The sequence below is a fragment of the Megascapheus bottae genome, chromosome 6 (assembly GCF_031878675.1).
Source record: "Megascapheus bottae isolate mThoBot1 chromosome 6, mThoBot2.hap1, whole genome shotgun sequence".
NCBI lineage: Eukaryota > Metazoa > Chordata > Mammalia > Rodentia > Geomyidae > Megascapheus > Megascapheus bottae.
This window is the reverse complement of record NC_143514.1, coordinates 36,299,913-36,324,654: the sequence shown is the minus strand read 5'-3', so window position 1 is coordinate 36,324,654 and position 24,742 is coordinate 36,299,913. Positions and strand designations below refer to the sequence as shown.

General features: G+C 37.4%; 2 protein-coding genes across 2 annotated transcripts in view; both read right to left on the bottom strand.

The window, feature by feature from the left end:
• The window catches only part of Negr1 (neuronal growth regulator 1), a 791,453-nt gene that overhangs the window by 115,986 nt on the left and 650,725 nt on the right, over positions 1-24,742 (bottom strand). The window lies entirely within an intron of this gene.
• LOC150061652 (histone H1.0-like) lies at positions 4,249-5,044 on the bottom strand. Its single transcript, XM_090333719.1, has one exon. The coding sequence runs from the start codon at positions 5,042-5,044 to the stop codon at positions 4,460-4,462; it is 585 nt and encodes a 194-aa protein (XP_090189845.1). The 3' UTR covers positions 4,249-4,459.

Sequence of the window (24,742 nt, the reverse complement as noted above, 5' to 3'; positions counted from 1 at the left end):
TAGAAGCAGAGATCCTCATTCAAAATCCTGCCTCAAAATTAGGATGTTGCAGGGCTCTGGTGACTCATAGTTGTAATCCTAGTTTCTTAGGAAGCTAAGATCTGAAGATTGATTTGAAGCCAGCCAGAGCAGATATACCTGTGAGAATCTTATCTCCAATTAATAAAAAAAAGGAAAATGAAAAAACCCAACTATGGCTCAAGTGGCATAGTGGTAGCAAACAAATGTTCAAGGACAGGACTCAGGTTCTGAGTTCAAGCCACAAAATAATCTCTCTCTCTCCCTCCCCCCCCTCTCTCTCTCTCTGTGTCACACACACACACACACACACACACACACACACACACACAGTGTTAAAGGGGTTCTTTTTCTCATTCTCTGTATGTATGTGTGTCTGTGTTTAATTTGCAACTCTTTCTCTTCTAATTTTCACTGATAAGGCAATAGAAAATGAAAATTTTACTTCATAATAAACTCATATCTCCTACTCATTAGTCAGCTTTCATTATTAATTTCAATAGTAAAACTTTCAGATTGCAAATATCCTAAAGGCAGGCTTCCAGTGGGTCTGGAGGAATTTCAATTAGTCCAACTATGGAGAGTTGACTTTTTGATTCCTGGATGCTTTATTGGTTATTTTTTAAATTTTTTTATTGTAATTAGTAAAAGGGTTACATGATATTTGCCAGATAGAAGGTGCATTAATTCACATACATTGATACCCTTTCACATGTCTTGGTACCCGTTTCCCTCCCTTTATTGGTTATTGAATCAGTAAAGATCAGTGGGTCCTGCAAGACATTTATAAGAGCTAAGTTTTATGACATAAGATTTGACCCATCTGGGACTGGAGAGCCTTACAAAAAGACATCCTCAATCTGAAAAGAATTGAACAAGCAGCTCCAATTAAAATGGGGAAGTCCAATCATCCATTAGGTGGAGTGAGTTAGTATGACTGAGTTTTAAAATTTAAGAACATTCCAAAACTTGAATTATAAAAATTAACAGATTGTAATTAGTAAAACATAGAAGAACATGGGCAAGATATTCTTTTGAAGTAATGGAAATTTAAAATTTAGTCTAATGCTATCTAGCAAATTCATTAATATGAATTTAGGGTACATAGCCAAGTGAAAAGCTTGAGAAATAAAAAGCAGAAATCATCTAGACTTAAATAGAAGCTTAAATGGGAAACTTAATTGGAATTTTTACCCATGGAAAAACTAAATTCTGTGGCACAGTGAGGAGGGTTTCTTGTGTTGAGTAATTTGAACATTTGAACCTTAATTACTTTAACTATAAACACTGTTTTGAATTTCCAGAGCTGATCTGAAAGCTCATTGAAAATGAAGGGTAACATACGACTACAACTTCATTTCAATGAAAGGATGGCAGAAACAAAGAACTAGCCCATTGAACCAATCTCCTCTTTGTACATTCTATGTAGAGCTAAATTGCTTATGTAAAGTCATGTTGTTTCATAGAAAGTCTTTAAAAAGAATACAGAGATTTAGTGCATGAAAAAAATGTGTTGCTTGTGAGTTCTACTCCATAATTTTAGCTTCTTCTCCTCCAATACAGGGCATTTTCCCCTACCTATACCATGCTAAGGTAGAATCTGTCATGGTCATTTTATTGCATTTTTAAGACTTAAAAACAAAGCAGTTGGTTGAGCTGCTGATTTGGCCTTCCTTGATATGAGAATAGGGCTCAAATATTACAAGCATCAAATCTCAAATCTGCCCTCATCTATGTGCATGGTTTCAGGGACAGCAGCAGAACTCTTGGCACCTTAGTGTCCTCATCTATCAAATTTAATCACTCGATTTTAAAGGCTTTGGGAATGGTTAAAGATACCATATAAATAAAAGATGAAAATAGAATTATTGTGCTTCTGCACTGAAATGATGGAAAATGTATGTGAACTAATGCAAACCATCTTAAGAATTTAGGGAGAATATCTCATCTGATTCTGAATGAAGATGTGAATTTGAAGTGTATATTGTTAACAAATTGACTTTGCTATTTTGATTGCTTAGCTTTCTGTTTTGCAGTTTGTCTTATTGGTTGTTAATAAGTATATTGAGATTGACCCCCAACTATAGTAAACATATTTAGAACATTGAAAAACAAAAGAATTTAGTTCGCTTAAGCGAACTTAAGCAACTTAGAAACAAAAGTGAACAACATGAATGTTTGAGGGGAAACAAATTAAATTCCCACCAAGAACATAGATAATAATTTCCAATTAAAAATAGTGAATAGTTTGGAGTAATTATTTCTAAGTCATGTTAGTTATTTACTGAAAAATAATTCAGCAATACAAAGATTCTGAATGTGGTAAAATTTAATATATATATTAATAGGTCAAGGCACAAATATTTTTGCTGTAAAAGATGTGCACATATACATACACACTTATGGACATATGAAAATGTACATGTTTATGCATGTGCATGTATTTAAATTCAGATGTGCACACACCTTTATGTGCATACATGCACTTATAACCATGAATATATGCATGTGTGTACATGTATGCACACACATATGAACTTAATGACTCATATCTGCCATATTCTAAATCACAGTTCTGCTTCTAGAATTTTTCTTCTTGCTTGGTGTGTGCCTTAACCGAAATCCTCCTATTTCATGGTTTCTTTGTTGTTGGGATAAATGTCATGACCCAGAGGACCCTGCTTCCTTCCATGGCCATGGAGCCTCTTTTCTATCTGGGGTTGCCTGGCATTGTGATTCTCCCAATATCAGCCTCCCATGAAGTTTGAAATAAGAAGAACAAGTCAATGTTCCCCGCTATAAATTGAGACTAACTCTCAAACTTTCCTCTTGGGCTGGCCTCAAATCTTAATCTTCCCATTTTCTGCCTCCATGTACCTAGCATTATAGATGGGAAACACTTGTATGCGGTTTATAATACTACATTTTTAACATACACAACTGAAAATTCAACTTTTCTCCCTTCTATCTTCAAACAAATAGTAATGACCTTATGAAGTTTAAGAAAACCAAGTTGTTTCTTCTTTTTTTTCATATTTTTATTGTAATTAATAGAAGGGTTACATTATATTCACCAGATAGAAGGTACATTACTTCACAAACATTGATATCCTTTCTCCAAGTTGTTTCTTCTAAAAGAATAATGATTTATTACTTAGAAAAATCTAGTCTGTATAGAATAATCGAAACTAAACTAGTAACTTCTGGATTTCCTTATACTCTTAGCCTCGATTCAACATTTCAGAAACTGGTCATCTGACATTTATTACAACAGCAATACTCTTTTTTTTTCCTTTTTCAATTTTATTTTAAAGTTTTAAAATTACGACGACAGCAAATTTTTTTCCCGGCAACACAAATAACACTTGTTTAAAAACAAGAGAAAGACAACTGTACAGATTTTTTTCTCCCAGCTCCTGGTATGAGGCGTATGGATCGCCCTAGCTATGCATATGTACATATGGACACACACACACACACACATGCACCAGACCTAAAACTACTCAACAAAATTCCAGCTACTTAAATCCTTATTCTCCCTGCTCCCCACTACTAGCAAAGACTCAAGTTAAAAAGAGATTGGGAGGCTTGTGAAGTAGCTGGGGCTGAAGCCGCAGCAGACCAAGCAAAGCTACCCTAAATACAGGAGGAGCAGACAAGAAGAAAGTCTTCTGCTAGGATGCAATCCACCACTGAATGGGTGGAAAAACCCCAGTTTCAATAGGGCACACTGAGGCACTTAGTTGACTGACTCCCCATCCTTCCCACCACCCAAAATTTCCACTACCACTTAGCAAGAGATTTTTGCTAAGCCACAGAGAGCTCCCTGCCCCATGGCAAGTTCCCAGCTGCCTGGGAGAAGCTACATTGTCTGCAGGGAGCTATCTCTAGAATTCCCCCTTCTGTCCTTAAGACAATAGGGAGGCCACAGGGCAGACTAACAGGAAGTGAGGGGGAGACCAGCCTGGACACCCCTACTGCCAACCACTGCCAGGGGGCCAGTTTGTCACCTTCCCCTCCCCACCAAAGGCTAAAATTCCCAGAGTGCCCAACTTAGAGCTCCTGCACCTCCTCTCAATCAGCAGAACCAATCGCCTTGCTGGTTCTCCCCCATCCACCTTCAGAGCAAACAAACCACCCAGGAAAACACAAAAGTCCACTCAAGTCCCTAACCCCAGAAGACTGACAGCAAATGGCCCGAACAAAATAGAAGTCTGTTCTCATTCTGAAGTTGAGACGTGTTGCTGCTCTTCTTGCCCAACTGCTTAAGGGAAAAAGAATTTGTCCACAAATATCTTGAGGCCTCGGAATTCTGTGTCTTATAAAGTCAGACTAGAATGGGCAGAGGGGGTTGCAGGTGAAGACCAAGAGAGAAGAAAGGAGAAAGTATTTACAGAAGAGAGGAGAGGGGACGGAGTGTCTGCAAGCTAGGGCTTGGCTGTCACTTCTTCTTGCCCGCCCTCTTGGCACTGGACTTGGCTTTGGGCTTCACTGGTTTTGCCTTCTTGGGTTTGGATGCTTTGACAGGTTTGACTTTGACAACCTTGGGTTTTTTCGCTTTCTTGGGCGTGGTAGCTGGCTTCTTCTTGGTCTTCTTGACCGGGGTGACTTTGGGCTTCTTGCTCGAGGCTTTGGGGGCAGCCTTCTTGGGTTTGGTTGCCTTCTTTGGCGCGGCCACCTTCTTGACATCCTTTTTGGTCTTCTTGAAGGCCACTGACCTCTTGGGCTCGTCGCTCTTGGCTAGCCGGAAGGAGCCCGACGCTCCCACCCCTTTGGTTTGCTTGAGGACCCCGGTGGTGACCAGGCGCTTGATGGACAGCTTGATCTGGGAGTCAGCGTTCTCACCCACCTTATAGTGGCTCTTGATGTACTTCTGGATGTACTGTCGCGACGAGCCTGCGCGGTTCTTCTGGGCCTGGATGGTGGCCACGATCATGTCTGAATATTTGGGGTGGTCTGTGGACTTTTTGGAGGTCTTGGCCCTCTTGGGCTTGGCCGCAGGGGTGGGCGTGGAGTTCTCGGTCATGGTGGTGGACCTGCCCGCCCGAGCCTGCTGTGCAAGACGCCAGGAGGAGCTGGGCGCACTGGCTGTGCGGGGGCCCGGCTGCGGTGGGCGCTGGCCGGGGCTGCGGCCAGGGGTCAGGCTCGTGCTGGGGCTCCGCCTGCGCCTCCTCCCTTCTCCCAGCTCCGAGTCTAACAGCAATACTCTTACTAATTATTAGGCTAATTACAATCAGAAAAGTCATCCCACTATTAATACATCACTGGTACAAATATAATTCTTTTAAACGTATTTACTCATGTCCTTACAACTCTGAAAAATAGATACTATTATTATTATCTACAGATGACAAAAATGTAGCACAAAGAAGTTACATATTTTTCATAGCTATTAAAGTAGCGATAAGAGATAAGAAATACGATATCATGTCAATATAGACATCATGGCATACAGTATCAAAATATTCCATTTTCCCACTTTCCTGAAGATGTACCAAGTTCACCTAAATTATAACTATAATCACTCACAAAGAACACATCTAAGAAGGAAATGTTGCTGATCATGTCTTCTGATTTTCCTAGAATCAACTCTTTCTATTAGAGATAGGTACTGCATCAGTGATTTCGGTTACCAAAAATTTGAGAGATAAATTAGAAAAAAATAATTAATATTAATTAATTAACCAAAAAGTGAGAAAATTTTAATTATTGTAATTTCTGGAGATTTCTCTAATGGACTTTTCCATCAGAGAAGTATTTACATACCATTTTCCAATCTTATTCTTGTACTCTGACATAACACTAAATCTAGCAGTTTGCTTTTGTATAGCTTGATGTTTACAGAGGAACAATTGTCCAGATAGCACAGAAGATGTCCTCATAAGGGAATTACACGATTGAATAAGAATCTTGAACTTGTAAACCCTCATTCTGCTAAGCCAGCTGTGTAGAGTTCACTTGGCTTTGAGGAGCGTTGTGGTTTTATGGGGATCAGATTTGAGCTGCTGTTCAGTGTCATAATAATCACTTTCTGAATGGGGAAATAGTCCTGAGATACCAAATGCACTTTTTGGATGAGACATGGCAAAGATCCTCAGTGGGTTTTCTTATGTGCTTCATTATGTGGAGAACCAGAGTGAACACTCCAGGGTTAAGGGCTGAATAATTCACTCCAGGCTACTGCATGTGTGTAGAGACTGGCTTTCACAAAAGGATAGTTTTAATTGTACATAAAACAGGGGTGAAATGAAGTTCACAAAACCAGACACTTTCAACCATTGTGTCAGAAAAACAGATTGTTAGTGAATGTAATTTTAATTCTCTAGTAAATGTAATTTTGTTCAGGACAACAAGAAATGCTACTAAAACGTGATAATGAAGCTGTGTTCTAAGAAGACACCATTTAGTACAGGGACTTTCTGTTCTTTGGTGTTTTACTTCATGCATTCTATATTACTTCATCCTCTCACATCAGACCCCCCATCCCATTTCTATGTATTTTGGAAAGTTACATTTAGTTTCTACATTTCTACTTTTATCTTTATGTTGTTATGCAGCAGCGATGAGTTAGGTACGTTTCAGATATTTGAGATAACATGATTGTACTATGGAGACACAGCAGAAATGAATCTTATTGATTGCCATGGTTTTCACCTGAAAGCCCTGACATCCAAAGGTAGAAGAGTGAAAGCAATGCCATTTCAACAGTAGAATGTGGGGATGTTGCTCTGGAATGACTGAGACCAGTGTTATTGGAACATAGGAAACAGTCTGAGCTAAGCTGCACTAAGAAAGAAAACAAAGCAAAAAGTAACCTTTTCCTTTTTATACAGTGGCTCATAAAGTAAAGTGTATGTTGGGCTTCAGAGGATTGGAAATTTTAAAGTACAATTTAGGAATCACTTTTTTGTCTTCGGAGAAGAAATGCATAACTTCTGAACATTTACATGGTTAGAATGACAATGAGGGGGCCGGGAGTTTGGCCTAGTGGTTAAAGTGCTTGCCTAGCATGCACGAAGACCCGGGTTCGATTCCTTGGTACCACATACATAGACAAAAGCCGGAAATGGTGCTGAGGCTCAAGTGGTACAGTGCTAGCCTTGAGAAAGTCCAAGGATAGGGCTCAGGCCCTGAGCTCAAGCCCAGGACTGGCAAAAAAAAAAAAAAAAAAAAGAATGACAATGGAGACCACAGAGCCCCACTTTCTAACACAAGTAACATTCTTCCACCAGTCGGAAGACTTCAAATCCATTGCTTCAGCTACAGTTGAGTGTATGACTCTATGGCAACTCTGACTTGAATTTTTTTCTGATATGTAACTAAGAGATTACAATTGTTGGATCACATACACTTCACTGGGTTGTGTTTGTTTCTTTCTATCATGTGACTTTAAAATAACTTTATGTGACTTTTATTAATGACTTTAGCAGCGTTGTTAATAACAAGTTGTACAAAAAAGCTTACTTAGAATAAAACAATGGTTCCAGTATTCAGAAGCTACTCACTTTCTCTAAATTTGTGTATTTATAAATGATAATAATGATGATAACAGTATCTGTCACTCAGCATTGCAGTGATATTAAATGAGATAATGCACAAGTTATGTAGCAGAGTGACTCTTTGGCAAATAACCACAGCTCTGTAAATGGTAGTTTATTTTTTTAATTGAAGTTGTTATGAATGACTCTAAAACCATCACAGCACCATCAACATTTTATGTTGCTATAAATGTGTATCATGCAATTCATCTTTAAAATTATATTTCACTAAGAAAAACCATTTGTATTAATAAATAGATCGTGAAATGCTTGCAAATGTTTACAAAGAAAAGCCTACATGTTACCATTAGTTCCACTTACTCAACCCCAAATATTTCACTATATCTTTAAAACTGCACATGATATTCTGCATTCATTTGGTGTAAGAAATAATTTTTGCTACATGAAGATATTGTTTGCAAGTATTTAGCATGCATGCAATGAAGTGAAAGATAATCAACAGGAGGATATGATCTGAGATATTGCTGTAGATATGTGTGTACATGAATACTGCTAGCATGTATTTGAAGGCAAAGTTCAATGCCTAATCTAAGAAGGGATGCATATATATTACTGTTATGGTTGTATATTAAGTATCCACTCAAAGGCTCCCTCATAGTTGATTTGGTTCTCTATATAGATATGTTCAGAGATGGGGCTTTCATAAGTGAAAAGATAATGAAGGTTCTGATGTCATTACACTAATGTATGGCAAATTAATCATTTGATAAGATATTCCTTGTCTTAGGTGATCTCTCTGTATCTCAGCATCTCTCTCTTTCTGTATTTGTGTGTCTATATATCTGTCTGTCTGTCTGTCTGTCTTTTTTATGCTTCCTAGTCTCCATGAGGTGAGAAAACCCTTCTGCTACACATTCCTATAACCATGGAATTTTGCTTCACTGCAAGTCAAAAGGAATCGACTCAGCCATCTGAAACTGAGCCAGAATGAATCTTGCATTCTTTTCTTTGCCAGTCCTGGGTTTGAGCTCAGGGCTTGAGCTCTGTCCTTGGACTTTCTCAAGGCTAGAGCTCTACCACCTGAGCCTCAGCACCACTTCTACCTTTTTTTTCTATGTACATGGTATCAAGGAATTGAATCCAGGTCTTCGTGAATGCTAGGAAAGCACCCTAACCACTCAGCCAAACTCCAGGCCCCAAGTCTTGCCTTCTTTTACATATATCCTTGAGGAATTTTAGTGCAGTTATGAAAGCCAAAGTAATATAATAATTTTCCTTGAAAATGTTCTAAGATAATATACATATTGCCATAATTAACTTGGTCAAAACTATTCTGTTTGTAATGTGAATGAATCTTCTGGGTTAACTAACAATCGGTTCTGTTTTGAGTAAAGGAAATGTTTCATGAGGTAGCAAATGAATATTAATTATAAAACAAATTGCTGGACTTATATTCAAAGTTTTAGAAATACACTTTCTTTTTAGGAGAGATGTAAGGGAAAAAGTCTTTGAAAGAATTTTGGTCCATGCTATGCATTTCAATGTTTACAAAAAATTATTGTAGGTGAATACAAAAATATTTGGTGAACAGAATATTGTGTCAAAAAGTCTTTTAAGTACTTTGGGTTTCTGTGACTATTTCATATTTTGAGGCAAAGTTTACTTTTATTATTGCACAGATACTAATCTCTGAAAATCCTCTGTTGTGACTTTAATACTATTTCTGAAACATACTTTGCAGCATCACAGAAAAATACACATTTCAGATTTCAGCAAACATATGTGATTTCTTTTTTTTTTTTGCCAGTCCTGGGTTTGAGCTCAGGGCCTGGGCACTGTCCTTGGACTTTCTCAAGGCTAGAACTCTAGCACTTGAGCTTCAGCACCACTTCTGGCTTTTTCTATATATGTGGTACCAAGGACTCGAACCCGGTTCTTCATGCATGCTAGGCAAGCACTTTAACCACTAGGCCAAACTCCCGGCCATGTGATTTCTTTCTAATACAAATTATGATATAAATAAAAGAGAAATGTAGTCAAGAACAAAATAAAAATCCAAAGGAAAAGTATTTACCCATTGTGTATTAACAGACTGTTGATATTTTATAGACAGTAACATAAGAAAAATAAGGTGTAGAATCTAAATTGTTTATTTCTAAATTACGCAATTTTTTCCAAAGACTGAATGATTTTTTTGTTTTTAGTTGGTTATTGGGCATGAACTCTGGGCCCAGGTGCTGTCCCTGAGCTCCTTAGCTGAATGACAACCTGTTAGGTCTTTATCAATTCCCCACCTAAGATTCTGTAAAGGAGTAAATTCTAGTTTCTGCTTCTGAATGTGTGTGTGTGTGTGTGTGTGTGTGTGTGTGTGTGTGTGTGTAGCTAGCTCTACCACTTAATTACACTCCATTATTGCTGGCTAATTGTAAATTAATGTCTCATGAATTTTGCTTTCACCTGGGCTGGTTTCAAGCTGTGATCTTCATCTCTCAGGCTCCTGAGTAGCTAGGATTACAGGCATAAGCCCCTGGCATCCAGTTTATGCCATATTTTTCAGGGACCACCAAGCACTTGGCAAGAGGTCAGATGTTCTGAGCCATCCATTCTATGGTATTGGTGCATTGCTCATCAGCTTGATACACTGGATAAAAAGGGAAGATTTGTTGAACTCAAATCAAGCCTTCTACAAAACTTAGTTATGTGAAGTATTCATTAATTTGGTCAGACTCAGACAGAGCTACCTTGAATCTCTACTGCATACTATTTGTTTAAGAACTTTTGTAGATTTTGGATGGTAGGTAATTTAGAAGCTTTTATGATGAGGGACCAGGGTGTAACACCTCACAGAATGACTGTTCTATTTAAAATTGCCTATCATTCTTCTGTGCTCTGGAATTCTTGACATCATGAATGCTAGTCCTAGTTATATCTAGGCCTGATGTGGATAGTATATTTGTAAATTAAGAAAGAAGCTAAAATTCACTCATAATAAGGCAGCTAAGAATGGTGATCAATGTCCTTTGAATCATGGAATTTGTAAAGGTTGATCATCTTTCGCCCAAGATGATATAATATAAAATTATCTGGCAAAATGGAGGAGAAGAGAGAGGGATAGACAAGGTGAGACTGAATATACACATATAGGGAAATGTCAAAATAATCTCTCCCTTTTTGTAAGTAATAAATACTAGTAAATAAAAATGTGAGTTCTCAGTGACAAGCTCAGGCATTGCAGCCATTTCTGTGGAAAAAGTGAGTAAAGACAGTTTCCATGTTGGGTCATAGGTCCAAAATAACAGTTATTACAATTTTCCCAGTCCTCTATCCAAAGCAGTGTGGCAATCTCCCCATAGTCATGGAAAGTTGCACTGCTAGAAAAGCAAGACTACCAAGGAGTGATTGTATTGTGACTGAGTTATGGGCAAGTATGTAAGTTTGAGCAAAGCTTTAAGGCTTCCCAGGTAGGCTTTCCTTCAGAAGAGTGGATTGATCACTGACATGCTGAGTATTTTGCCAGCCAGAATATTTTGGAGTTATCCCATTCCTTTCAACACACCTTTTGAGTGTTCTGTTTTCTTGTCGCCTTGAACCTGGCTAGTAAGACAAGTGTCTGGTTCTGATGGCTACTCAGAATGCTGGGATCTGAGCATTATAATTCGGAGATAGCTTGGGTAGACACACATCCAAGAGACACTTATCTCCAAATAACTAGCAAAAGCCAGAAGTGGAGGCATGGCTCAAATGGTAGAACGCTAGCAGTGGGTGAAAAAAGCCATGTGAGAATGCAAGCCCCAGTAATGACAAAACAGAAACTGCAGCAAGAATGAGGGAAAGAAATTTGAGTGTACATCAGGAAACAAACATTTCTCTCTTAAAGAGTTGGGAAAAATCTTTTGAGAATTATTGTACTAGATCTCATGTCTACATTCACATATTATGCTTTGCCCAGGATGGTGCAAGAAAACACCATGGTAAAACTTAGGTGGGAACCTATTCACAGCCCTGGTTGTAGCACATTCTAAACTGGGCAATCCTACTGAGCACATGCGATGTGGAGAGGGCATGACCTAATAAGGTCTGTGAGCAGTGAAGGTAGAGGGTAAATGATTTAGTTAGAAACAGAGAACATTACAGCCTAAAGAAACTGATCCCACTAATTTATCACGTAGATGAAAAAAAATGAGGCCCAAATGGAAACAAAAATCTGCTTAAAACAGAGAGCCAATAATATTCAAGGATGTAAATATAAATCTGATTTTTTTTTTTTTTTTGCTGCCAGTCCCGGGCTTGAGCTCAGGGCCTGAGCACTGTCCTTGGACTTTCTCAAGGCTAGAGCTCTACCACTTGAGCCTCAGCACCACTTCTGGCTTTTTTCTATGTATGAGGTACCAAGGAATCGAACCCGGGTCTTCGTGCATGCTAGGCAAGCACTTTAACCACTAGGCCAAACTCCCGGCCCTATAAATCTGATTTTTAAAAAATTCCCAATGAAGAGAATCAGGAAATCTTCTGCTCCAGTACTATTACTATAAATATGACTCATCAACAGAATTTAAGTTTCTTAATGGGAAAGGTAAGGGGGGAAACAAAGATAATTGAGAGGGAGTGGGGGAGAAAAATGGGAACAAAAACATAAGAAGGGGGTATTGATGTGTGAGAAATAATGCATCTAACCTGGCAAATGTAAATGCAACCACTCTGTACATTACCCCAACAATAACAAATAAAGCAATATAAATAAAAAATGTATAATTTTCTTTAGGAATATGCCAGGTAGATAGTATAATTTCATTCCTATGGTAACACTTGACCCTGACAAATCCACGAAGCAAAGAAAACCAGGAAAAGAAGATTAAGAATCCCATAGCAAATTTTCTTGTTTCCACAGTTGGACCCACCAATTCTGGAGACCAGTTAACTGTGGAAAAATTTGCGGATCTCTTTCAAATTGATTTGAGCAAATGCAAATGTCGGCACATAGTAGTGGAAAGTGAGTGTAAACATAAGCATAGGTGTGTGTGTGTGTGTGTGTGTGTGTATGTACATGTTCATGTGTGTGAGTGCATGCATGTATTATGAAACTATACATACAAATATGTGTGTAGATGTGGTATCAGATATGTATATTTGACATGAAATGTAGTTTTGCCTATTTATTGCTTCTCTCACTGGGATATGAGCTTCATAATTTTTCTATGCAGGAACTTTGCCTCTTTTTGGTGTTCTTAATGGCTAAAATACTATTAGCTGAGAATAGTACTGAATAACTCTTCATTAGATGAATGCAGGAACACATGTACACACATATGTAGGTGCATCTGCTTATGTATGAGCCTTTTGACTCATATATCTATGCCTGGAATCCACTTATGATAGCCCTCCGAAATCTAGAATGGGAAGATTCATGGAAAAAAGTAATTCACAGAACACATTCAAATATCTTAAGGTTACAGTCTGAATTTGATCCTAATATGATAAGATTCCTATTACTAAGCATAAATTGAAGTTTCATCTTGGTCTATTCTATATATGTTTAATTGGAAAAGGGAAAAACAAGATGATTAGGAGGGGAAGGGGAAGGGGAACAAAAACATGAGAAGGGGTAGCAATGTTTGAGAAGTAATGTATCTACTATCTGACAGATGTAACTGTAACCCCTCTATATTACCCTGGCAATAAAATACAGTAAAAAATGGAAATTGTGACCAGGATCATGGCCTAATGATAGAGTGCTTGTCTAGCATGCAAGAAACCCTGGGTTTGATTCCTTGGTACCACATACACAGAAAAGGCCAGAAGTGGAACTTTGGCTTAAGTGGTGAAAGCCCAAGGACAGTGCTCAATCCCTGAGCTCAAGCCCCAGGACTGGCAAAAAAAAAAATGAAATTGGAGTAAAGCTGTTTCTATTGTGCAACTTAAGATTTAAATCTAACTGAGATACTTGCTCTCCTGAGTATATCATATAATTTTCCTATTCTCCTGCTATTTAATTACAAAATTATTCATTATTACAAAGAAAGAAAGGATAGATAAGCAGGAGAGAAGGATGATTGCACACAAATGCATCCTATTGTATATACATTAAAGAAACACATATAAATTTAGTCAAGATTGATTTTAGAGAACAAAGCTCCATCAAGCTCAGCACATCTACATTTTTCTTGGTCTTGACTTTCTAGTAGATGTTGTTAATTTCAAGCCTTTTAATAGTTCAAAAAATTGTTTGAGCCAAATATCCGCTATGATTGATTCTTATCAAATTACATATTTTGAAGAAGCAATTTATTCTTATGCAGAGAAAATTAAACTCCTGGGAAATGAATATAGGATACATGTCACCATGTGAATAAGTTGGATGGAGTGCTTAGCCATAAAAAGCACTTAAGATTCTAGGCCTTAAAAGAAATGAGGGAGAGGATAACAATGCTTAAAAGGAAATATCCATATTAACTTAAGTTTGTAACTGTAACCTCCCTGTTTATCCATCACCTTTACAATAATTTCTTTTTCTTTTTGGCAGTTCTGGGGCTTAAAAATCAGGGGCTAGGCACTGTCCTTGAGCACTTTTGCTCAACGCTAGCACTCTGCCATTTGAGCCACAGAACCACATCTGGCCTTTTTTGTGTATGTGGTAGCAAGAAATCGAACCCAGGGCTTTGTGCATGTTAAGCAAGCTATATACCACCAGACCACACTCCCAGCCCCTTTACAATATATTAAAAAAAGGTTTTATAAGAAATGTACTCATGACCTTACATATGTTACTATGATTCCTCTGTACATCACCTTGACAATAAAACTACAAAACAAAATGAAACAAAAAATAGAAGTAAAAACAAATTACTTGAAAAAAATAAACTTTGTCTTATCTCTGCAGCTATATTGGAGGAGGACACTAGAGGTAGCTATCAGAAGCACAGGTAGAGCCAGTTACCAAAAAGTTGGTAACTCCTTAAGCTTTCCCCAACTTGATAGCTGATCTTTTCTTTCCCGTTCAGTCAATCATCTTAAGACTATGCAATGGATTTATTTATCTATTTATCTATCTATCTATTTATTTATTTATTTGCCAGTCCTGGGCTTGAGATCGGGGCCTGAGCACTGTCCTTGGACTTTCTCAGGGTTAGAGCTCTACCACTTGAGCCTCAGCACCACTTCCAGCCTTTTCTAGATATGTGGTATGGAGGAATCGAACCTTGGCCTTTGTGCATGCTAGGCAAGCATTCTTCCACTAGGCCAAACTCCTGGCCCAGGATTCTTTTTAAAATGCATGCTAGAAGGTAGCAAATACGAACTTGGGAGCAGGTTGCCCTTTGAATTGAATGTTTCTTTTTTTTTTCTTTTCTTTTCTTTTTTTTTTTCAGTCATGGGGCTTGAACTGTGGGCCTGGGCTCTGTCCCTGAGCTCTTCAGCTCAAAGCTACCGACCTACACCTGGAGTCACAGCACCACTTCTGGTTTTCTAGTGTTTAACTGGAGATAAGAATATCACATTCTTTTGTGGCTTTGAACTATGATCCTCAGATCTTAGCCTCCTGAGTAGCTAGGATTAAGGGAATGAGCCACAACGCCCAGCTTGACCTTGAACTTTTCTAGCTGTTAGAACTGTAAAACAAATACAGATATATCCAATATATCAGGTAACAAAGTGAGATAACCAATGAGATGTAACAATTTGAGATAACCAAGGGACAGCAAAAGAGATGAGAGATAACATAGTGCATTAAGGACAACAATCATTCATTATATGGCTTTTGTTTCTATATCCTAAAGGTCCTTTCATTTAGCGTCATACTATGTGGCCTTTTGTATCAAGGTTTTGCTCTATTGCAAATCTCTGCTAGGAGAGCCCAAGGTTTCTACTGATTATGATAAATGAGGAAAACCATTGAGCCTAAGTTCCTTTGAGTCTGGCTTACTTCACTTAATATGATTTTTTCTAAGTCTTTCCATTTCCTAACAAATGGGTCGATGTCGTTCTTTCTGACAGCAGCATAGAATTCAATTGTGTACAAATAACACATCTTGTATTTGGTTATTTGAAATTGGATAGGGAAGGGGGGGAAAACAAGATGAGGGATGGGAGTGGGAGGGAGGGAAATGGGGATCAAGACATGTGAAAGGGTATCAATGTATGTGAATTAATGCACCTTCTATCTGGCAAATATCATGTAACCCTTCTATTAATTACATTAAAAACTGTATGAAAAAAATAAATAAAAAAACAATTATTTTCTTTATATGTTTCTCACTCTCAGGCATTTAAATACAGCAAAAGAATACAGCCTAAGATGAGGTTATGCTAGGATTATCACAATTACTATATAAGAGAAAAAATAAGAAAAAATTTAGTCCTCATACAAGGCAACAGGGAAAGTAGGTAGCAGAGGCAGAATTTAAACCCTGGGTGTCTGGACGCTCAATATTTAAAATACTTGTCAGAAGATATTGGTTAAGGGTGCTCCCAGTATCACGAGGTATAAAGGCAGTCTAGAGGACTCAAAAAGCAAATGTAAGGTAGGTGAGGATCTGTAGGTCAACTATGTTTCCTATAGAGTTACTGTATCTGTTGATGCCTCTGTAAATCAAACATCACAATTAGCTAATAAGGCTTCAATTGTATCATAGAAAACAGCAAAGTGTAAAACTAGAGGAAGAATGGAACCTTGTTCTGACACTCTAAACAGCATTAAAGCTGTTTTTATTTTTTAAAATATATTTCATTATTTTTAAATAGTTGTACAAAAGCGTTGCCATTTAACTGTTTTCAATTCTTTTATTGTGGCCAATAATAACCACTAGAGAAGGTGTCTAACAACTCCTTCACCTCCAAAATATTTTGGTGTTTGTGACATTTCTGATATACCCAGAGTAGGAGATAAAATAATTCTTCCTGAATAGCCTTCCCAGACTTTCTCCTTCATGTGCATTTGGATCCTTGTTTCGCTGTCAATTCCGAGCATCCGTCCCATAACACACTGTCTGACACCGTCCATCCAGCTTGTTCATTTGTCAAGAGATGGAGTCAAGAGACTGCGAACTATTTGTTTGGGGATAATTAATTGGAAATGAAAGCATGTGCGGTGTGTAATTTAGCAAAGTCACCAGAGTGGAAAGGAGTGAGGCTGTCTTTGCCACTCATTGTCTGGGCTTCTGTCTTTTCTGCTTGGGAGGATGACTGCTAAAAATTGGGTTAATAGTTCTAAAACCTCATAATCCCTTGAAGAATAGAAACAGATATGGTTGACCAGAGAAACACAACACAAAGAGGAAAATGTGTAAAGATACCAACCAACATAAAAAAATAAACACGAGATATTAAAATTCTTCCACATCCTGTGGTCTCAAATGGAAGTGAGAATTGTGTGTAGTATACTTTTGTGTGTGCCAATCCTGGGATTTGAACTCAGGCCCTGGGTGCTAACCCTGAGCTTTTAGTTTTGCTCAAGGCTAGTGCTCTACCACTGGAACCACAGCTCCACTTTCAGCCTTTTAGTGGTTAATTGGTGATAAGAGTCTCATGGAATTTCCTGCCTGAATTTCCTGGCTGGCTTCAAACTATGACCCTTAGACCTCAGTGTCCTGAGTATATAGGATTATAGACATGAGCCACTGAAACCCAATTGCATGTCTGTTTTAAAAAGCTGATCCATGAGTGATAAAGAGGTGAGCAAGAAAGAACACTGTTATGCCATAGTTACTGAGGGTGCCTGCTGTCAGCCTGTCCCCCAATGGTCAAGTCTCCTAATATTGACATTGTTGTTCTAGGGTTTGCGGGTTTGACTAGTGCTATACAGAAAAAAATTAGGGCTATTACTTTCATTTGGGTAAAAGTATCACAGAAACTTGAATCTTGTGTGCTTCTCACATTCCTCACCCCTCTTATCAATAACTTGGAGAAAGGCTGCTGTGAGCAGCTCTTGATATATGAAAAGCCCACGGAGCAAGAGATCAAGGTTTCCAATCCATGACAAGCCTTCTATCTCAGAAACATACCTACTAGCCTGGGCAAGCTGCAAAATGCCTCAAGCTTCAACTCTCATTGTGATGTTGCCTTGTGAAAGGCTGTGATCCAGAATCACTAGGTAAACTACGCTTGGAATTCTGACCCCAATTAATCAGTGTGTGCTGTTTTAAGTTTCAAGATTGGGAAAAATTTATTATGAAACAAAACATAACTGAAACCCATCTAGCAGTTTGCTCCTGGAGATGTGGTTCTGCTTCTGCAGAACCGCAGAAAGCCTTTGCTGCTAGCTTCTCTGAGCAATTGCATTCCTTCTCACTTCTCTGTGATCCTTTCACCCTCTGTGAGCACTCTGTCTGTAATAACGGACATCTTAAGGTTGTGCTCTCTCAGGCCGAACCTATGCCCCCACAGGTTTCTCAACTTTGAGAAGACGAAAACAGCCTCTTCTAGGGATCAGGCTCCAGTTTAGATTTGACTTTTTTTGTCACTGTTTCAAAGACATCTTACATTCTTGGATATTTTTGACGTTTGAATCATGTGTCAAGATGTTGTTGATTCTACTGATGGCAATGTTTCATCTCATATGCATAGCAGATTGTTCAAACATGCCGGGGTTCTGGTGTTCCTTTCCATTCTGCTGTTCCCAATTTTATTGTCACTTCAGAAATAAACTACAACATATAAAGGAGCACTGAGAAAGGCGGTTTTAAGAGCCTTGGGGTAGAGCTAAAAGCAGCTCCCTTGATTTTATGTTTGAGCCATCTGGTGCTTACATCAGCTACCACTTGTTTTCAAATATATATTATTTGCGACTTTGTCGAGCTGAATAACATGAGCCCCTCTGGTACAGCAAATATTGTCAACGTACAGTGATTTAAATAAAAAAAAAAGAACTAGTCATTGCATGAGTCTGTGTCAATGGAGGTGGTAGTTTCATGCACTGAGAAGAATGCCTGTGTTATGAGAAGAGTCTAAATCTTTTTTCCATATATTTTTATTGTAATTAATACAAGGGTTATATTATATTCACCAGATAGAGGGTACATTACTTCACATACATTGATACTCTGTCTCATGTCTTGGTCACCATTTCCCTCTGCCCACCCCGAGAAGAGTCTAAATCTTTGTCTTTTCCTTTCAACACTAGAGAGAAACAAGCTAATCCTTTTATGAAAAACCCACCTGTGTCTAGAGCCAAGGATAGCATTTATTGAGAGCTTTCTATTTCCTTGGCATCATACTAAACACTTTAAAGGCTTCATCTAATTCAGACACATATAAATTAGAAAATTTTGAAACCCTAAGCAACGTTAAAATTTCAGGGAATTAATAAATGTTTCTGGGTTGTCATATGTATGGATGCATATCCTTAAGAGACTAGGAAAAATATGTATTTAAACCATCTAGAAAGAACACATTCTCTCCTTGTTAACCTGAAAGAGAGAGTGGCTGGCAATGGTTCATTTCACACTTTTGGTTTGACACTCTACTTATCCCATTTGCTCAAAATTTCACTTGGTCATAGAATTTCATAAGATCTAGTCAAAAATCTTCCCAAATGTCTGAAAAAAGAGAAGAAGCAGAACTAGACATACTGGAAGTCTCTAAAATAGTTTCTTTTAGCAGATTTTGAATTTTATAGGCACAAAATTAATAATAGAGAGATAAAATGATTTTTCAAGTCTATTTACTTAGAAAGTGATGGAACTGAATGAGTTAAATCTGAATTTGCTAAACTATAAAGCACTCTTGAGCACTACATAGGGAGCAGTTTATTTCTGGTATAGAGTAGTATCACTCTATCAGAATAAGAGTTTTATAAAATATTTTTTATAAAATATTCTTTAAAATATGTTCCCCTAATTTTTAGGTGAGTGAAAGCAGGGACCATTTGTCCATCACTGAAAGCTCAAGATCCTAAGCTAGGATCTTGAGTTCTGAGGATACTTGTTAGAAGCCAGTTCAGGCAGAAGAGTCCATGAGACTCTTATCTATAATGAACCAGGAACGTGGCATGAGTTCAGAAATTTTAGTTGAAATCTATTGAATGAATTTGAATGGATGCATGATTTGTACTGGTTATCATTCTGTGTTACTATATACAGTAGACACTAGAGCTCATAGCAAATAACATGCATGTTACTGTTCTTTCTCCCAACGTGCTAAGAGCATTCCTAACTGCTGGCTAGGGTATTAGTGCAAAAATCTTCGTGTTATGGGGATGTAAATAGTGATATGAATTGATTTGATTTTATACCTGTGGTTAAGTCTACTTGGTTTCCCAAGCAGATGACTTTGTTTTTCTCCCAAAGATATTTTCAAGAATACGTCTTAATATAGAAAGGATTTAGATCCTAAAAATAGCTCATTCCCCTCCACATGAATAATAGCAAACAAGAACTCTAAAGATGTCTACATCTTTAGACATAATTATACTTGTCCATGGCCTTCTTGTTGAGAGTGTTTCGTCAAGTGACAAAAAGTTTATCACTGACCTGATGTGAGGTCCTTTCAACTTTTTAGGCCTCAACCTTGGTATAGATTGCATTGTCCAATGATAGCAAGGATTGTTATTATTATTATTTTTTCCTTCTGGTCCTGGGGCTTGAACTGTGGTCCTGGGCACTGTCCTTGATTTTTGTCTTCAGGCTTACATTCTACTACTCAAATGACAACTCCACTTATAGTATTTTATGGTTCATTAGAGATAGTCTCATGGACTTTTCTGCCTGAACTGGCTTCTCACAACCATCCTCAGAACTAAGCCTTCTAGGTAGTTATAGATTATATGCATGAGCTACCAATGCCCAGTTGTGGCAAGAATCTTGATAAATCACCTTGAAGAGAATTCCTCATCTTCAGTATCTGGTGACTCTCCATGTTTGGTCAAATTTCTTACTTGCGCCAAGGTATTATCTGATCATCTTTGACTGCCTTCACTGGGAATTACTTTTACCTGTGCTGTTTCTCTTAATTTTCCATCCATTGAGCCCAGGTATATTACTTAGATTTTCTTGCTGCAATCAGAAGTTATCTCTCTTCCATACTGAGATCTTTTGACCTATTGCAAGAGTTCTTAAATAAAATCTGTTTTTTTAATTATTACTATTATTTCAACTACTGTCAGCTCTTTACTTTTTCTTCGTGTAACTAACCAAAAGTACATTTTGTTTTATAATATGCTCTCAGGAAAATTTAGCAAGTGAAACTCCCAAATCTCTCAGAATTGCAGAGAATTCCCATAATCCAGCAAAGATGCTTCTTTGCATTTGACCTAAATATAGGGACTTATCCTGACATTTCTATGTTTTGTAATATGAATTTTATTTATTTGTGTTATTTCTAACATACATATATACACATTCTACAAAAATTAGGTCAGCTTAAAAATTGCATTCTTTAATCTTCCCTTTTTTCTGTTATTAAAATTATATTGAGTATATATTGTATAACAATAAGATTATATTTTGAAGTGCATTCTTTCCCACAGCACATCTACTAACTATAGGTAACACAAAATCTTAACAAATAATTTTACTTTCCCTATTTTTGAGTTACCAATCATATTTCTAAGTATTTCTGTATTTAAATAATAATGATATCTCAAGCATTTCAGAATGAATAATTAATTGCCTAGCCTGGAATCTGTCTGGTATCAAAGTATTAATGCCTGAATTAATTTTCAACTTATAACTGTTTTCATTTACACCTACTTCCTTGGTAGTTATTTTAAGGCAATTTCATCTTTCCCGTCTGTGGCTTATATGTTAATGTATTTCATTTTAATGAACACACTTTAAGCTGTAGAAGTAGGCCAGACACTATCAGAATGTGTTGGAAGTAGAGAAATCTCACTCAGAGATAAACCATTTAGATGAAAAGGTTTAAAAGGAATGATACAATGGAGATATCTTTAATTCATAGCTGAGATATAACTCATCATAAATATATTGCTATAATAGCTTCCATCTTTTTCTAGGAATTAAACACAGATGAGAATTCATATCTATTTTTGCAGAGTTTAAGAAAAAAATTGAGATGGTAGTTGTGTATTCAGGTCATTCCAGAAAATAAACCTGTCTACAATAATGGTCCTAAAATAACTTTTGGCTTAAATGAATTGTGTATTTAACTGGCTGTGATGACAGCCCAAGCAAGTATAATGTGGTAGCATATTTGTAATAAGCACTTTTAATTACGTTAAAAATTCTTTATTGGCCAGGAGCTTGGTCTAGTGGTAGAGTGCTTGCCTAGCAAGGACCCAGGTTTCTTGGTACCACATACATAGAAAAAAGCGTGGTGGATTTAGTATGTCCTTGTTTCTGGATAAATGCCAAATAGTGGAATTGCTGGGTCATAGGGGAGCTCTATGTTTAGTCTTTTGAGGAACTGCCATACTGCTTTCCATAGTGGTTGAACGAGTTTGCACTCCCATCAACAGTGCAGTAGTGATCCCTCCTGGCCACATCCCCTCCAGCATCTGTTGTTATTAGATTTCTTGATCCTGGCCATTCTTACTGGACTGAGGTGGAATCTTAGAGTTGTTTTGATTTGCATTTCTTTTATGACCAGAAAACTATTTACCATAGCAAAGATATGGAATCAACCTAGATGTCCCTCAGTTGATGAGTGGATCAACAAGATGTGGTATTTGTACACAATGGAATTCTATGCTGCTGTCAGAAAGAATGATATTGCCCCATTTGTTAGGAAATGGAAAGACTTAGACAAAATATTAAGTGAAGTAAGCCAGACTCAAAGGAACTTAGGCTCAATGGTTTCCCTCATTTGTCATAATCAGTAGAAACCTTGGGCTCTCCTAGCAGAGATTTGCAATAGAGCAAAACCTTGATACAAAAGGCCATATAGTATGACACTAAATGAAAGGATCTCTAGGATATAGAAACACAAGCCATATAATGAATGATTGCTGTTCTTAAGGTACTATGTTATCTCTCATCTCTTTTGCTGTCCCGTGGTTATCTCATATTGTTACATCTCATTGGTTATCTCACTTTGTTACCTGATATATTGGATATATTTGTATTTGGTTATTTGAAATTGGATAGGGAAGGGGGAAAACAAGATAAGGGTTGGGTGTTGGGGGGAGGGAAATGGGGACCAAGACATGTGAAAGGGTATCAATGTATGGGAAATAATGCACCATCTATCTGGCAAATATCATGTAACCATTCTATTAACTACAATAAAAAATATATGAAAAAAAAGAAAGAACCTGAAATGGTGCTGAGGCTCAAGTCGTAGAGCTCTAGCCTTCAGAAAGTCCAAGGACTGCTCAGGCCCTGAGCTCAAGCCCAACATTGGCAAAAAGTTCTTTATATAACATATTTGTGTTTAATAATACAAAATCTCATCATTATAAAGAATTTAAAACTAAGATTTAATAGTAAGTTAGGCTTTTCAGGAAAGGAAGTAAAATTGCAAAAATAAGTCATCATAATAATGGAAATTCATTGATGTAATTGATAGTTTTGAGACTGCATTAAACACAATTTGCAGTTTGGTGTTTATCTTTATGCCAGTTAGTTATTATATGCATATATTTGGATTGGCAAAGCTTTATTATTATATAAATAACTTTAGTTAACTTTGAAGACTACAATGGTTATTATTAGAAAATAATGCATTATTAGAATATAATGCTTTCACCTACTGAACACCTAGGCATTAAAAAGTAAAGTCAGGTATCAATCAAGTGCTAATTATAGATATTATTATTCAGATAATGCTATATCACTTATTAAAGAGAAATCTTTTTAGATGAGATATTAATCCAAAACAAATACTAGCAGGAGCCACTCTTTTCTCCTGAAGAGACAATGCCTGTTTGGCTCAGAGTTAGATTTGTGTTAAAGAAGCATGAGTAATTGAATAGTACTAGTGAAGCCTTTGCAACCAGAATGCTTTCCTGGGAATTCTCACCTTCCTCGATTTATTACTACCCCTAAGTTTCAAGAAATCCATGTTAGACATTGAATCTCTCTTTTGATGGAAGTTTGGCATGAATCCCACACTCCTGTCTTCCCAACTAAAAAGACTGGGACAAATTAGAAGAAAAATATGAAGTCTTTTTATTTCTTCTAATCAGTGGATGTAGTCTGTGCATCACGCACTTAGGTTTCTTTCTCAGGATTTCCTAAGTTTTCTTTTTTTTTCTTTCCATATATTTTTATTATAATTAATAGAATGGTTACCTTATATGCACCAGATAGAAAGTGCATTACTTCACAAACATTGATACACTTTCTCATGTCTTGGTCCCCATTTCCCTCCCCTTCCCCATACCCCTAATCTTGTTTACTGCCTTCCCTATCCTATTTCAAATAATCAAATACACATATATACAATATATCAGATAACAAGGTGAAATACTGTAACAACATGAGATAACCAAGGGACAGTAAAAGAGATGAGATAACATAGTACATTAAGGACAACAATCACTCATTATATGGCTTTTGTTTCTATATCCTGGAGGTCCTTTCACTGAGCATCATACTATCTGGCCTTTTGTATCTAGGATTTGTTCTACTGTAAATCTCTGCCAGGAGAGCCCAGGGTTTTTTACTGATGATGACAAATGAGGGAAACCATTGAGCCTATGTTCCTTTGTGTCTGACTAACTTCACTTAATATGACTTTTTCTAAGTCTTTCCATTTCCTTACAAATGGGGCGATGTCGTTCTTTCTGACAGAAGCATAGAATTCCATTGTGTATAAATACCACATCTTGTTGATCCACTCATCAACTGAGAGGCTGGTACCATATCTTTGCTATGGTAAATAGTGATGCAATGAACATCGTTGTGTTAATGGATTTAGTCTGTCCTTGTTTATGGACAATTGGGTAAATGCCAAATAGTGGAATTGCGGGGTCACAGAGGAGCTCAATGTTTAGTCTTTTGAGAAACTGCCATACTGCTTTCCATAGTGGTGGAACGGGTTTGCACTCCCCCCAACAGTGTAGTAGTGATCCCTCCTGGCCACATCCCCTCCAGCATCTGTTGTTATTAGATTTCTTGATCCTGGCCATTCTTACTGGACTGAGGTGGAATCTCAGAGTTGTTTTGATTTTGCCTTTCTTTTATGGCCAGAGATGTCGAGCATTTCTTCATGTGTCCATAGGCCATTCTTATTTCTTCTTCAGAGAAGACTCTCTTTAAGTCTTAGGCCACTCTTAATGGGATGGTTATTTCTTTGGAGATTAGTTTTGGAGTGATTCGATTTCTTGAGTTGTT

Excerpts from the sequence above, each read along its gene's own strand:
- LOC150061652 (XM_090333719.1), bottom strand. The coding sequence starts at position 5,044 with ATGACCGAGAACTCCACGCCCACCCCTGCGGCCAAGCCCAAGAGGGCC.